Below are 13,365 nucleotides of genomic sequence, written 5' to 3'. Positions count from 1 at the left end.
AACAGAAAAGCTAAACAGACAGTGCACGTGTATTTTCACTTCACATTTAAAAGTAGCATTAGGGACAGAATGAATCTGAGATTGTTGTCCTTAAAGCGGTATCCCTATCAAAAGCTCCCATGTCATGCAATTAAGCCTGTCAAATCAGTATGTTTTCATTACATTTAGAAAAGATATATAGTTTAAAAAAAAAAGGCTAATGATATTTCTCTACCAGCAATACCTGCTTGGAACAGCACATGATACCAACTGGAAGTTTAATAAATAAATGAGGCTGTTCTCTAACTTCTCCTCCCACTCACCAGATTTTTCCATGCACAGTTAGATGACTTGGATTTTTGAGTAGATTCAGAAAAGCACAGCTCACTACCTAAAAGCCTGTATGGCACTAGCTTTGCTGAAATCTCTCTTTAAATGATCTATTGGCTGCTTAAGCAGGTAATTCAGTAAAAGCCATTAAAATTCTAAGGGACTGGTATTAGGAGACACTTAGGCTATGTATTCAATTAAGGGATGAGATGAAACCAAGCAAAAGGAGTGTTCCACTGATCTGATTGACGGCACAGCGCCAGCAGCAGCTGTACCGGTACAACCGAAGAGAGACAGAACTGACAGGGGCAAAAGCACCTGTGGTAGAGCCCACACTTCTTTGGCTACTTTCACACCACACATTGCTGTCATGAGAATTTCAGGCCTGCAGTCATCTATTTCTTTAGAGAACACTGTTTTCGCAACCAAATAAAAGGGCAGCACATCGCCAATCTGATGATTCACTTAAACCACAAAATGCACTCTATTAAAGGTTACTGGACAACTATTTACTACTTGTATGGTATCAGATTTACTTACCTAGAGTAAGAAGGTGTTAAAAACAGGATGTTAAGTACAATTTAGCACTCACAGAGACAGGAACAAACCATTTTCAACGGCTGATCTAGTCTTTATTAAATCTAGCACCTGAAATGCAGTCTAGGAAACACCTAGAGGAACTTAGATACATGAGGCCATAGTTTCACCAACTCTTTAAGCCAGCAAAGGCAAACAGAGCCATCAAAATAAAGAGGTTTCACCTCTCTACCCTTATCTTTAGCCATTTCTGACCTTCTTCCACATGAAGTCGATGGTCAGTTTTCAGCACACCAGTTCCATGGTGGTGCTGACAGTCCAAAATCACAAATGATTGTATCAATACAAGAAAGGTGGTTTAAAACAGGCGTGACAAATTTTCCAGGAAATAGCTACACCTTCCCTGCAATTTTTCCATTTTTAACACTTACTGTTTGGATGGATTAAAAAAATAAAATCCCTTTCTGAATTGATAAAGTAGAAAATGTTACGACAGTTTTGCATTGCTGACCTTCCACAGCAAGTGAAGACGTATTATGGAATTAATCTCTGGGTGTAGAAAAAGGGATTAACAATTGCATCAGTTCCTGGGATGTTTGTTTCACAGCCTAGAAAGGCCAACTGTCTGTGGAGTTGAATTTTCTGAAGTAAGAACTCAAAACACAGACCATTCTGAACAACGAGACAAGAAGAAAATACGTGATGGCAGGACACACTTCAGGATTGTCACGAGATCCTGGATGCACACAGCCTTATTGTGTGAAGGCAACTCCACATTCCGCTGTCCTCTGAAAGCGTTTATATATAACGTTTCATTTCTCTCCATCTATAAACCATCTGGAATAGAATCTACAACTACTATTTTGTTTGTAGTTCCTGAAAAAAGGTTTTCTTTCCTTCATTTGGGCACTGAGAGTATGACTCTGGAAATGGAATTGAGAAAATTGTTTCTCCTTCCTTATTGATAAAAGCCACTGAGAAAGTGTTGTAAAACATCCCGGGTGCTGCCTGGCTGCCCAGGACTGGAGTTATAGCTACTAGGGCATAACTGATTGCTCTAAGCTTGATCCAATTGATACTGTGTTGGAGGTCTGTTCTTCCATTAACCTTGGATGAAATTGTTCCCTGAATTAGCTTCCCCGCTCTTGAAAGCTGGCATCAATTTTCTTCACCAACCCTTTGCTTCCAAGACACTGTGGCTCCCCAGGTACCCACTGGCAACAGAATGAGACAGCGTAAGGATGGCAAGGCCTGTGCATTTCGCTTTGAAGAGGCTCTTAGAACAACTGGATGGAGCAAGACACCATCTATTCTTATGTGACAAAACCTCAGTAAACCGAAGAAATAAGACTGTGCCTTGGTACCAGTTTCTGAATTCTCTTCTCCAACAGAAATAAAGCCACAGAGAAAACCAGCAGCTTTGCCAAGCGCAACTTACTCCTGCACGTGATCTGGGATGCATGGTGGTTACTTTACAAAAGCCTTTTCCAAGAAAGGAGGCTCTGGTAAACACACCGTTATAATACAATTATAGATAGTCCCTCTCTACCTAAGAAAAAAATAACTAACTTGGAAAACACTCCTTAGAGAAATGGTAGAGATTTATTTAATCATGTGAAGCTGGACTATCTCCTACAGGATGTTCAAATAGTTGTGCAAAATAGGTCGCATTCAGATTCTTCAACAACAGAGAAATCTATTATTTTTAAAAATTGTTCCTATTTGGAAACAGTTTCCTATTCTGAACTTTGATTTGTCAAAAACTCTAAGCTGGACTATATTCAAATTTTGAAATGTGTTCAGACCCTAGCTCCAGGGCAGAGCAGACTCCAAAACTTTTCGCTCACAGTTTGGTTCGAAGAAGACTAATTATAGAATTCAAATGATTACAAGGGAAAGGCTGTATCCCCAATATTGACTCTGAAGTTCCACTTATGCCTAATGAGAAAGTAAAGCTGGGTATCTTGGAGGTGTATTTCTCATGAAGGATTATTCCAACACTTGCTGCCACTCATCCCTCTTGGGGAAGAGTCAGCTTCTCTTCTGCCAGCTTAATGAATGACAGACTCAGCACTATAACCCGTGTCACTCATGATGTTTAAGGGTTTTGAACAGGCAGTTGGGTAACGATTTGGATCCAATAACTTCGGTCAAAGGACAGCAAGATCTAAATGAAAATCTACATTTCCTTTTAGACTATATATGTATATATATATATATATATAAAAATCTAAGATTGTACTGCTATCAGAATCAGTAATCAAATTACCGAATCATCAACAGATCTGCCCTCTGGTATAATTCATACTAAATAATATCTTCCTACTAAGCTATTATGCATGTTACTGTGAAACACAGCACACACCTCATTCTATTGTATCTGAAATGAAAAGGGCTACTGCAAAAGAACATTTCCTCAAATAAGGTTCCAAATCCAGACAATTTTTAGATTTCCAACAGTATTAGCAGGAAAAAATAAGTTTGAATAGGAAATGTGTGATCCAACCACAAGAAAGCAGCAACAGATCCAGACTTCAGTATGTTACACGTAAACATCTGGCAGCATAAAAGGGATTTATGTAGAGGAATAAAAAGTCCATACAATTCTTTTACCAGTTTAATATGCTGACTCAGAAGTTCTTTGTATTTGAGGCAGAATCAATTCAGAAATAGCAGTGCTTGTTATCAAGAAGCATAAATACTTTCTGTGCTTCCTGGCCCTTTCATATCCCCCTTTAGAGTGCTTACACATGAAATATTTGCATTATGTTAAATTGCCCTGCACCTCATTTCTGTTACTAGGAAAAACAACAACAAAAAAAGAGTTTTCCTCTGTGAAAGACTGATTAATACCAGTTGAAATCTATATCATCATTCCTTAAAACCATTGCCTTCTTTCTCCACTTACTAACCTCCATTTATCAGATGCAGTATTAGGTAAATTAGCCCCTCTGGCTTTCTCAAGGGAACACTAATTTAAAATTTCAATGAAGTAGGACATTACCTTTGCAGACAGATATAAAAATAAGTAAAACAAAAAAAATCTGGGATTTTATTCATTAGTGACCTCTGGGTCGCTAAGATATTCTAACAGGTAGAATTGCATAGGTACTTCTCGACCCCTCCTGAGACAGCAATGCATTCGCATGAATCCTGACACTGCCTCACTGAAACACAAACGCAAAGTCAAAGTGAACCAACTTCTAAGTCTTTCTAGTACTGGTCCAGGCAGAGTTCTGCCTACATGCTTGCCCTTCTTGCATCCTGTTGGAAAGATATGAAAAAAAAAAGAATGGCAAGCAGATTAAACTGTAACAAGGTGGCTCTACTTAGACTAATGAACATGGTGGCATGGCTCACCTCAGCATGGAGAAACTGACATGAGCCCTACACTTTTTTCTGTTTCTCCAGCTGTCTGCATCATGCAGAAACTGCCGCAAGAGATTCCGGGACTGCACCAGAAACAGTCGTAGCACCAGAATGACGAACCTCAGCCAGCAGACAGTGTAAACACTGGGTTCGTGACAATCTTACAATGAAGAACACAGTCATTTGTGATAGTAGTGGTTTGCACTGCCAGCTGGCTAAGCACTCACTCTGTCACAGTCTTCTTGGATACATAAAAGGCAGGTTACTCTCAATAAATCTTACAGATGTGGTTGCTGCAAGCTGACCTTGAAGTCTACATCTGGTTGTTTCCAGCAACCTCTGACCAAGATAATATCCATTAACAGAATTCTTGGACCTTCCCTATGAAGCAAAATCAGCTCTACTTTTGCTTTCATAAATAATGTGTTTTACAGGTAAATAAGCAAGAATTAGAGGAATTAGCTACATATTATATGGTTCTCAATATATCAACTCTATTTCTAGTTTCAACATAGCAAAATCAAAATAAGAGATAACTACTAAGCTAGAAAACCCTTCAGCTTTAAAAGCCAACTGATGTTAAAAGCTTTACGAAATAAATGAAAAGTTATAATTCACCTCTGTATAATCAAAAATTAATTTTCAGGCTTACACATCGTGTCTCTTCTGATTAGTGGCTATCCATAATGCCATAGTTATACACTGCCTCTTCAGGACACATTCACTGCCCCAAGCAATTTATAAACAAAACAGCTTCCTATGTGTGGAAGCATTTTGGTTCCTGAGTTGTTCACTGTAAACTATTTCCCAGTCATTCAGTTGATCAGCTTTTACTGAATTATACAAGCCTCATCTTGAAAAGGTTTAAATGTTTAATTTGCTTCACTGTATCTACTAAATAAATCACAAGTGGCTTTTCCATAATAGAAAATGTTGAAGGGAAATATATTTAAAATGCTGGAACACAGACAATTTCCAAACAATCTTCTGGAGTCAGACAACTGACCAACTGCAATAAATTTTGTTTGTATCCAGACTTCTGAGAAGAGAAGAGCAGCTGACTCTGGGAAGCTCACTACACAATCTTCATGGTATGATTTTGGTATATGTAGAAGTTACAAGGCATTTTATCATTTAATCCCAAATGAAGCTGAATTACTTCTTGTATATAATATTTTAAGTTAAAGCTATCTACTTAAAATTGATAATAAGTTTGATTCATTTTGTTGTATGTCTATACTGCAGAATAATATCAGAAAATTTCTGCATTACAGAATATAGCAGTGGCATAGAAATGTCAACCCACTAAGACAAGTAAAAAATCATAACTGGTCAAGGAAGGACCCACATGTAAAAAGTTTATTCTCCTACATCAGTAATTCCATATAGTTATCTGTACACCACCACAGGAATGTGGCAATGAAAAACATGGAATCTCCTAGTAGGTGGAAATAAACGTTATTTAGTAAACAAACACAAGGAGACATTTATGCTCCAAATAAATGTTTAACTTGTCGCTAAAAATCCTGCTCAATCCAAGTAGTGTTCTCTGAAGAGGAAGTAAAATTAACTAATTAATTAATTAAATCAGTAAGAGAATGCAATTTCTGAATTTGGTTCCAAGCTGTAACAGCCTAGGAAAATGAACATATATGAGATCTAGACAGAAGCACAAATACAACATAATTTTAGCTTATTAAACATTTATATAAAAATTGTATCACTGGCTGAGTCACACTGTGTGACAAGAGACATTTCACAGCATCTGGGAAAGAATCCTGAGATATCAGTGGCAGCCCAAGCCTCCAAAAAGGGTACCACAGTACCTCTGCCAGGCAAAAAAATTCAGAATAGAGGGCATGCCAGAAAACAGCCCCTCAATTTTAGTCCGGTTAAAAACGTCAGTAAGAAGTTAAAGGTATGTTTATGGTTGGAGAATACTAAAAAAAATAAAAAATAAAAAAATAAAAGGGGGAAGTGGGGAGAAAACTGCAAGTCAGTGTCCATTTTGTTTGACATTGACATGGACAGGTCACGACTTATTTACAAGTGATAATAATAATATGGGTCTACTCCCTTCCACACATCAACATCACAAGTCAGAGGCACCATATTAGTCCACAATGACCACTGACATAAAAAAATATTCATCTTCAGCTGATTTTCCATCTAGCACTTGTTGTAAAACTCCAAATAGCTGCTGATGTAAACTGAAGACTGTGTCCTTATCTAAGATAATGTAACCAAAATATCAGCCCAGAAGATGTATTAGAAAACATTTTAGGCACATCCTAAAAATATCCTGCAACGATAAAAACATTAGGAATTACTAATTTGTCATTATTTTTAAAAAAATCAATCTTCAGTGTTAACTTCATAACTCACATCTATAATATTTAGGTTAGTTTTTCATGGTATATTTTAAAAACGGTATTAGTATCTGGAAGTGATTTTTCCTAACACTATACTTACATAAGATAAACATAAAGTACTTACACCACTCCCAGCATATCGAACAATAAATAATAGATTCTCCTGACAGGACTTTGATGACCTGGCAAAGCCCGAGTGCTTTCAGCCAAAATCATATGAAACCATAAATCACTCTTTATTTTGTAGAATATTTCAAAACGGATTCCTGCTTTCTACCTTGAAAGTCATTTCATGTGTTATTTATAACCACTGAAAACCAGACTGGAAAGAAAATTGCATAGAACTAGAAAATTTACTGTGACTGCTTTTATAAAGAATAACTTCTTTTTAGAAAAAAAATCAGAATTACTGGCAGACAAACTTGTGAATACAACCACCTTTTAAAGAGCCGTATCCTTTATTGTACAACTTCACAGTACTTAATACAGGCCTTCTGGAACATCAGAGACAAGTTCAAGAAGTTAAGACAATGTAACCCAACCAACTGAAGAAATTCAAAGGTAAGCACGACGCTGCATCCTTATCCACACCACTTGTAAATATGCATGGCCATGTTTCAATTCTTTGCACTTAGAGTGGTTTCTGCCATAAATTCAACATTGCTGAATGTTTTGCCTATGAATTTTCCTATTTAACAACTGCCTAAAGACAAAAGCTCTGCCACTGACTCCTAGCTCGAACTGTCACTCTCAAATAGATGCCTGTTGAAATAAATATTTATCAAAGAACTCATAACGTACCCTCTTGCTATAAATGTACCACGATTTTAATGCCTGCACTAATTAACCCCACAAAAGTTTATCAATAATGAACTCATTTAAATGAACATGACTAATGCCCACCTTATATCAGCCTTCCAAATCCAGACTCTACCGGCTTTTAAACAAATAAAAAAATCACAGCGTATCACTTGCTAAAGAACTGACCTTCCAAAATACCAGAATTGATATTGCATAATATCTCCTTTGGCAGAGAATCATCCAATAAATCCATTCCTGTTTGGTTAGCGGGTAACTTGACCATAGTACTTTATTCAAAAAGCAGGAAAATAGGGATAAGAGAGGCCTGGAGGGGAGGGGGAAAGAGCAACTTCAATGCTGCAACAAGAAAGGCAGTAGAACAAAAGCACAATGTTGTAACAGCTTTAATTCTCATATCGTGTTGCCATAAAAAGCCTCAAGATATACCCACCAGTTTTGTGCCATATGATAACCTAGTTTTCTTTAGAACGATGAATATAAATTCCATAACAGCAGGGAAACTTTTGCTGCTGAACCCACCAGGACGAGCATTTTTGTTCTACGCATCCGTCTTACTCCGAACTTGCGAAAGAAAATGTTTAATCTGGGTTCAGGAAAAGAAGTTTCTTCAACAAGTGAATTTACTTTTCCCATAGAAATATTGATGAAGTAAGTGAACATAAACATTAAATGGAGCACTGATGACTAAAATTTAGTGTGAGGTTCCATTTTCATTAAGCTTACTACAAGGAAACAGCTAAATGAGCCTGAAATAAAGCCAAATTCAAATCTAAAGTTACCACTCAATCTAATTACTAAAATCAACAGATGCACAAATTAAAAAAAAAAACAAAACAAAACAGAAAAAGGCCACACATGCAGAAAAGAACAGCATTACTACTACGCAGTTAAAAAGACCATTAACACAAACCTTCTAGTGATTACGATATGACAAATATCCACAGGTACACTCAGCACTGGTAACAGCATTAAAAAACAGTTAAAGACAAGGCTAAGATATTCCCTCAGGAGCCACTTCCCAGGAGAGAAGACAAATGAAAGTTTTACTCTGAATAATCTTCCATACTGAGGTATTTAATACAGATTTTAAAAAAAAAAAAAAAAAGGCAAGCAGTCAACGGTGTTAGTCACCATTTATGTAAGTGATTCCTAAAATGCAGAATTCTGAAAATCCTGAAATTAGTTTTAGCAGTACTGTCTACAGGTGGGTAAAACCGCATCATTTAATACAAAACCATACCCCCACCAGCAAATACAGCAATATCACTCAGGAAGAATTTAGCTCAAAGAATTTCCTTTCCCAGCTACCAGAGCTCTGATATTACAAGATCATTCCAAAGCAGGGAAGATCCAACTTGATGGCCACCATGTGATCAGCTCTCACCTGCTAATTATAACAGCTCAATAGCTTAACATTAATATCAGTTTTAGAAACCTCTGAGTTTCCTGTAATTTTCTACATCAATGCATCATCTACATAAGTACTATTTTGTTCATGGCAGTAAAGCATGAATTATCTTCAAAAATCACAGAAGTTACTCAATTTTTAATCTTTCACCCCTTTAATTTGGTACTTTCGCTTTTCATTAGTTACCATTATTCTCATTTGCTCAAAATATTCACAAATCTGAATACATATGAAAATGCCAGATTCATTAGTAGGGCTTCCACTCCACACAACAGGGCTGAGAACACTCTTAATTTGCTCAAGAGCCTTAATTTTGCATTTTTGGTAGAGTTACAGTCAACAATGGGGAGACTCTCACAAACTTCAGAACGAAATCAGAAATTCTTTGAGTAATTACACATACATTATAAGCGGATTCCTTTTTTTCTGGTAAACACTGAAAAGGCCAATTACATTAAGAAACTCGCTCATTCTATTCCAAAATGCTAGAAAAGTAGTCTTAAATCTGAAAGGCACAATTTGACAAATCAATGAGCTCCAAAAATACAGTTCCTGGTTTCACATGGAAAACAGTAACATTTAGAAGTGTTTTCCCTTCTGTGCTCCAGCCGACATCCTGAGCTGACCGTAGGAGCTCTTCATAAGTGCAAACAAAATTTGAGTCTAAATTTGGGACCTACAAACAGTAATCTATTTTGGACGTCTTACAACTAGAGCACAACGTTATATTCTACTTCTGAAGGAATATTTTAGAATTTCTCTTGTAGTTACAATGTTGTGGTATGTTCCCATAAAACATTCAGGATCTCCACCATTATTCATCTGAACAGGAAACAGGATGAACTTGTGCAGGATACAGAAAGTGCAGAATTTAGTCTCTGATATGTGCAATCATTCAACCTTATGTTTGTTCACATAGTGAAAAATACACTTTATTGAGGAGGACAAAAAAAAAAAAATTGGCTTATTCGTAAGCAGGCATAGAGATTAGAAAAAAACTTCTAAGAGATAAAAGTTCTTGTATTACAGAATATAGTAAAAAAATAATTATTAGCATATACCATATATACTGCAACAACACGAAATTTAGCTCTTCACAAATATTTTGGGTGCACAGAAGTAAACTCGACCAGCAGGAAGGTATTTCAGGAAAAAGGGCGGCCGAGGCTTCACGAAACACCCAAGGGGTGCGGGGCTGCCCCCGGGTTCGCGGAGATCCCCCTCCCGTCACAGCCCCGCACCACACGCACCTCCGTGCCCCCTCCATAGCTGAGCAAATCCTGACCCTGAAGTCTTAGCGGCAACCTCGGAGCTGCCTGCGAGGCCCCGCAGGTGCCCCCGGCAGCCCCCGGGCCCGCCCTCCCCCGCCGCCAGCTCTGCCCTGCAGCCCCCGCTGCCCCCTCTGCAGCGCCGGCACCCTGACACCACCCGCCCGGCCCCTCCGGCGCTGCCTCCCGCGTCCCCCGCCGCAGCAGCCCCGGCACCGCCCGCCGCGCCGTCTCCTACCGGTCCCGATCACCACCACATCGAACTCCGAGGGCAGGTTGTCCGCCATCTTGGGCGGGGCGCCGTCACGTGGCCGGCGCTGGCGGAAATGGAGGGTGCCGCCGACGGACACTTCCGGCCGCCGCGCGCGGGGCTGCTGGGAGGTGTAGTTCTGTCTGTCTGTCTGGCCGGCCGGCCGGCCCGGCGAATGGCAGGAAACCAGTCGCCAGGCCGCTCTGTTGTAGCGTCGTTCTCACGGCGGACTCAGGGTTCTTCAGTGCAAACAACCACATTTTTTGGTACAATTTCTGTGTCAATTCCACTGAAGTTTCTTCAACGACCAGTTCTTCAGTAACTTGCAACAGATTTCATTTCTACCTCCCCCTGCATATGCTGTGTTTCCAAAACTATTCCTATTTTTCGTCCAGTCTCATTAATCACTGCACTTTATTAATAAAACCAAGGAAATATTTCCCTTACTATTTTTAAAAGCACCTTTACTCCCCAATTGTGATAATTTCTTTCCTTTATCCACCATGTTGAAGATGGATCTTAAAAGAAAAGTGTATTAGTTCGTCTATTCCTACTCATTAATCTCATGTCCATCCTTGTTAATTAACAGCCGTATTCTATGTTGGGTTGTACTTTGTCATCTGCATTCGAAAACATCTCTATTTTTCTCAATCATCAATTAACATTAACTCTTTCTTTTCCTCCAAAGCCTGAAGTCCCATTTCAGTCTTATCATAAAATCATAGAATCATTTCGGTTGGAAGAGACCCTCAGGATCATCGAGTCCAACCATAACCTAACTTTGGCACTAAACCATGTCCCTGAGAACCTCGTCTAAACACCTTTTAAACCCCTGCAGGGATGGTGACTCCACCACTGCCCTGGGCAGCCTGTTCCAATGCCTGACAACACTTTCTGTGAAGAATTTTTTCCAAATATCCAATCTGAACCTCCCCTGGTGCAACTTGAGGCCATTTCCTCTCGTCCTATCACTTGGGAGAAGAGACCAACCCCCTCCATGCTCCAACCTCCTTTCAGGCAGTTGCAGACAGCGAGAAGGTCTCCTCTCAGCCTCCTGTTCTCCGGGCTGAACAGCCCCAGTTCCCTCAGCCGCTCCTCATCAGACTTGTGCTCCAAGCCCCTCGCCAGCTTCGTCGCCTCCTCTGCACCCTCTCTAGTTCCTCAATGTCCTTCTTATGATGAGGGGCCCAAAACTGAACACAGTGTTCAAGGTGCAGCCTCGCCAGCACCGAGCACAGTCTTGCTCTGCCCCTTCACTTTACAAAGAAACAAAGGGGAATCAGGGGAAAAACAGAAAAACAGTTCCAGAGTAGCCCCTCCTGTATCACCAGGCTGAACAGCAAGAATTAAAAGCCAGCTACAGCAATGTAGGCTAAATAACCTACCATAGAATACCTGTGCCAGAATACACTGGAGATTTCTAGAAAGTTTTGCTTTTTATTTTGTATTTAATGGCTTATATGGCTTTAAACTAATCCCTTAATATTATTCATTGTATATGATTATATTGAAGTCTTAACACCTTAAATCAATAATAGCAATAAACCAGCTAGCAGCCTGTTAACACCTTATTACAAGCTCCTTGTTCACATAGCAAAAAGAATAGTGACAACAGTATAAAGTGAGTAATGGAAACCAGAGACCACCTTCCCCCTGCAGTACTGCTGACCGTGCTGGAACAGAGTGCAGCACTGAAAATAGTCCAGCAGGAAACATCAAACAATGCAAGAACGAAAAACAGGTAGATTTAAACATCAGTACTTGATTACCATGCTAAAAATACATATAACAGAGAAAATTTGTAGTTGCAGATTCTGATATAAAAGTAGTAAGATCAAATCTTATGTTTCTTATATTTATGCTTTCAACTGTCCCATAGACATTAAAAAAAATCCATTCTGCATCTTCCATAGTGCAATTCTGTTAATGAAGCTGTCATTTCTACTTTTTAACCTGTAACAACAGAAACTTAGCTCCAGAATTCTCACAAAGCTGGATCATCCTGACCTACATGTCTTGAGCTGAGGAACAAAGCCTCACTGTCTTGCTTAGATCAGATAAGAGAAATTCTCCTTGCACACCCTTCTCTCACTGAGGGCAAACTCATGAAAACATAATTTCATTTGGAAAACCTTTTCGTTATTGTTTAGTATAACTCTAGGACTGCAGCAGAACGGAGCTCTTTCGCTGTCAATGTCTTACTGTTTCTCAAGTGCTTAAGTATTTATCTCCCCACAAAATGCTGTTGTTTGGTTCTGTGAGCTCCTGTTAGCTTCATTCATGAGATGCAATCAGTGCAACCCTATTTCGTGATGACAGTCATTATCCACTGGACCAGAAATTCTTCTTAGTACTATTTATTTGACAAAACTGATTATTCAGGATCTTTAAAGGCAAGGTCTGTCAGCCCCGTGCAACACAAAAATATTTCTCTGCACTTTACCATTTTAATATCAGCAAATGCAGAAGTAAAATATGTAAGTATGAATAATTTTTATGAGAATTTCATGGACCTTGAGAAAATGTCTTGCCATGTTTTTCTCTTTAGCTATTTAATTGCAATGTCATAGTAACAGAAAGCAGCATACCCAATTCTGCATGGATGAATAAGCACATTCAATAAAGAAGATTTAACAGAGTAAATCAAACACTGGATTAAACATTTTCTGCATAACAGACCACAAAATGGGCATTCATTTTACCAATAGATCCTCAACATTAGAAACAAATAGAAATGCACACCAACATAATTAAACTGCACATCCTGTGGCCTGATTGCAGAAATTCCCTATATTTTGTTAAACTAGGTCTCATCAATTAGAATTGCCAAAATGCATTCGAAAGTGCACAGGAAAGTCTAAATGTATTTTTTTAACCATTTGTATTAAATACATTTGTTTTTCTATGTTTTATGAAATAATTCACAATCCTATATATTGCAGAAGATTCATGCAGCATTTTTAGCAATAACAATTCAGAAAAACACATGCGATGATCAACTTTAAGATTCCACTTTTAACAGTTCTAATT

General features: G+C 38.7%; 1 protein-coding gene across 1 annotated transcript in view; it reads right to left on the bottom strand.

Moving 5' to 3' along the window:
- The window catches only part of CHM (CHM Rab escort protein), a 60,007-nt gene extending 49,614 nt beyond the window's left edge, over positions 1–10,393 (bottom strand). Inside the window, exon 1 of the mRNA XM_065643206.1 lies at positions 10,324–10,393. Within this exon, the coding sequence (XP_065499278.1) occupies positions 10,324–10,372 (49 nt within the window). The 5' untranslated portion in view covers positions 10,373–10,393. The remainder of the gene's footprint in view (positions 1–10,323) is intronic.
- Between the last annotated feature and the right edge of the window lie 2,972 nt (positions 10,394–13,365).

This window comes from Caloenas nicobarica, chromosome 12 (genome assembly GCF_036013445.1).
Source record: "Caloenas nicobarica isolate bCalNic1 chromosome 12, bCalNic1.hap1, whole genome shotgun sequence".
Taxonomy (NCBI): domain Eukaryota; kingdom Metazoa; phylum Chordata; class Aves; order Columbiformes; family Columbidae; genus Caloenas; species Caloenas nicobarica.
Note: the sequence above shows the minus strand (reverse complement) of the source record. Positions and strands in the feature narration are given on the sequence as shown.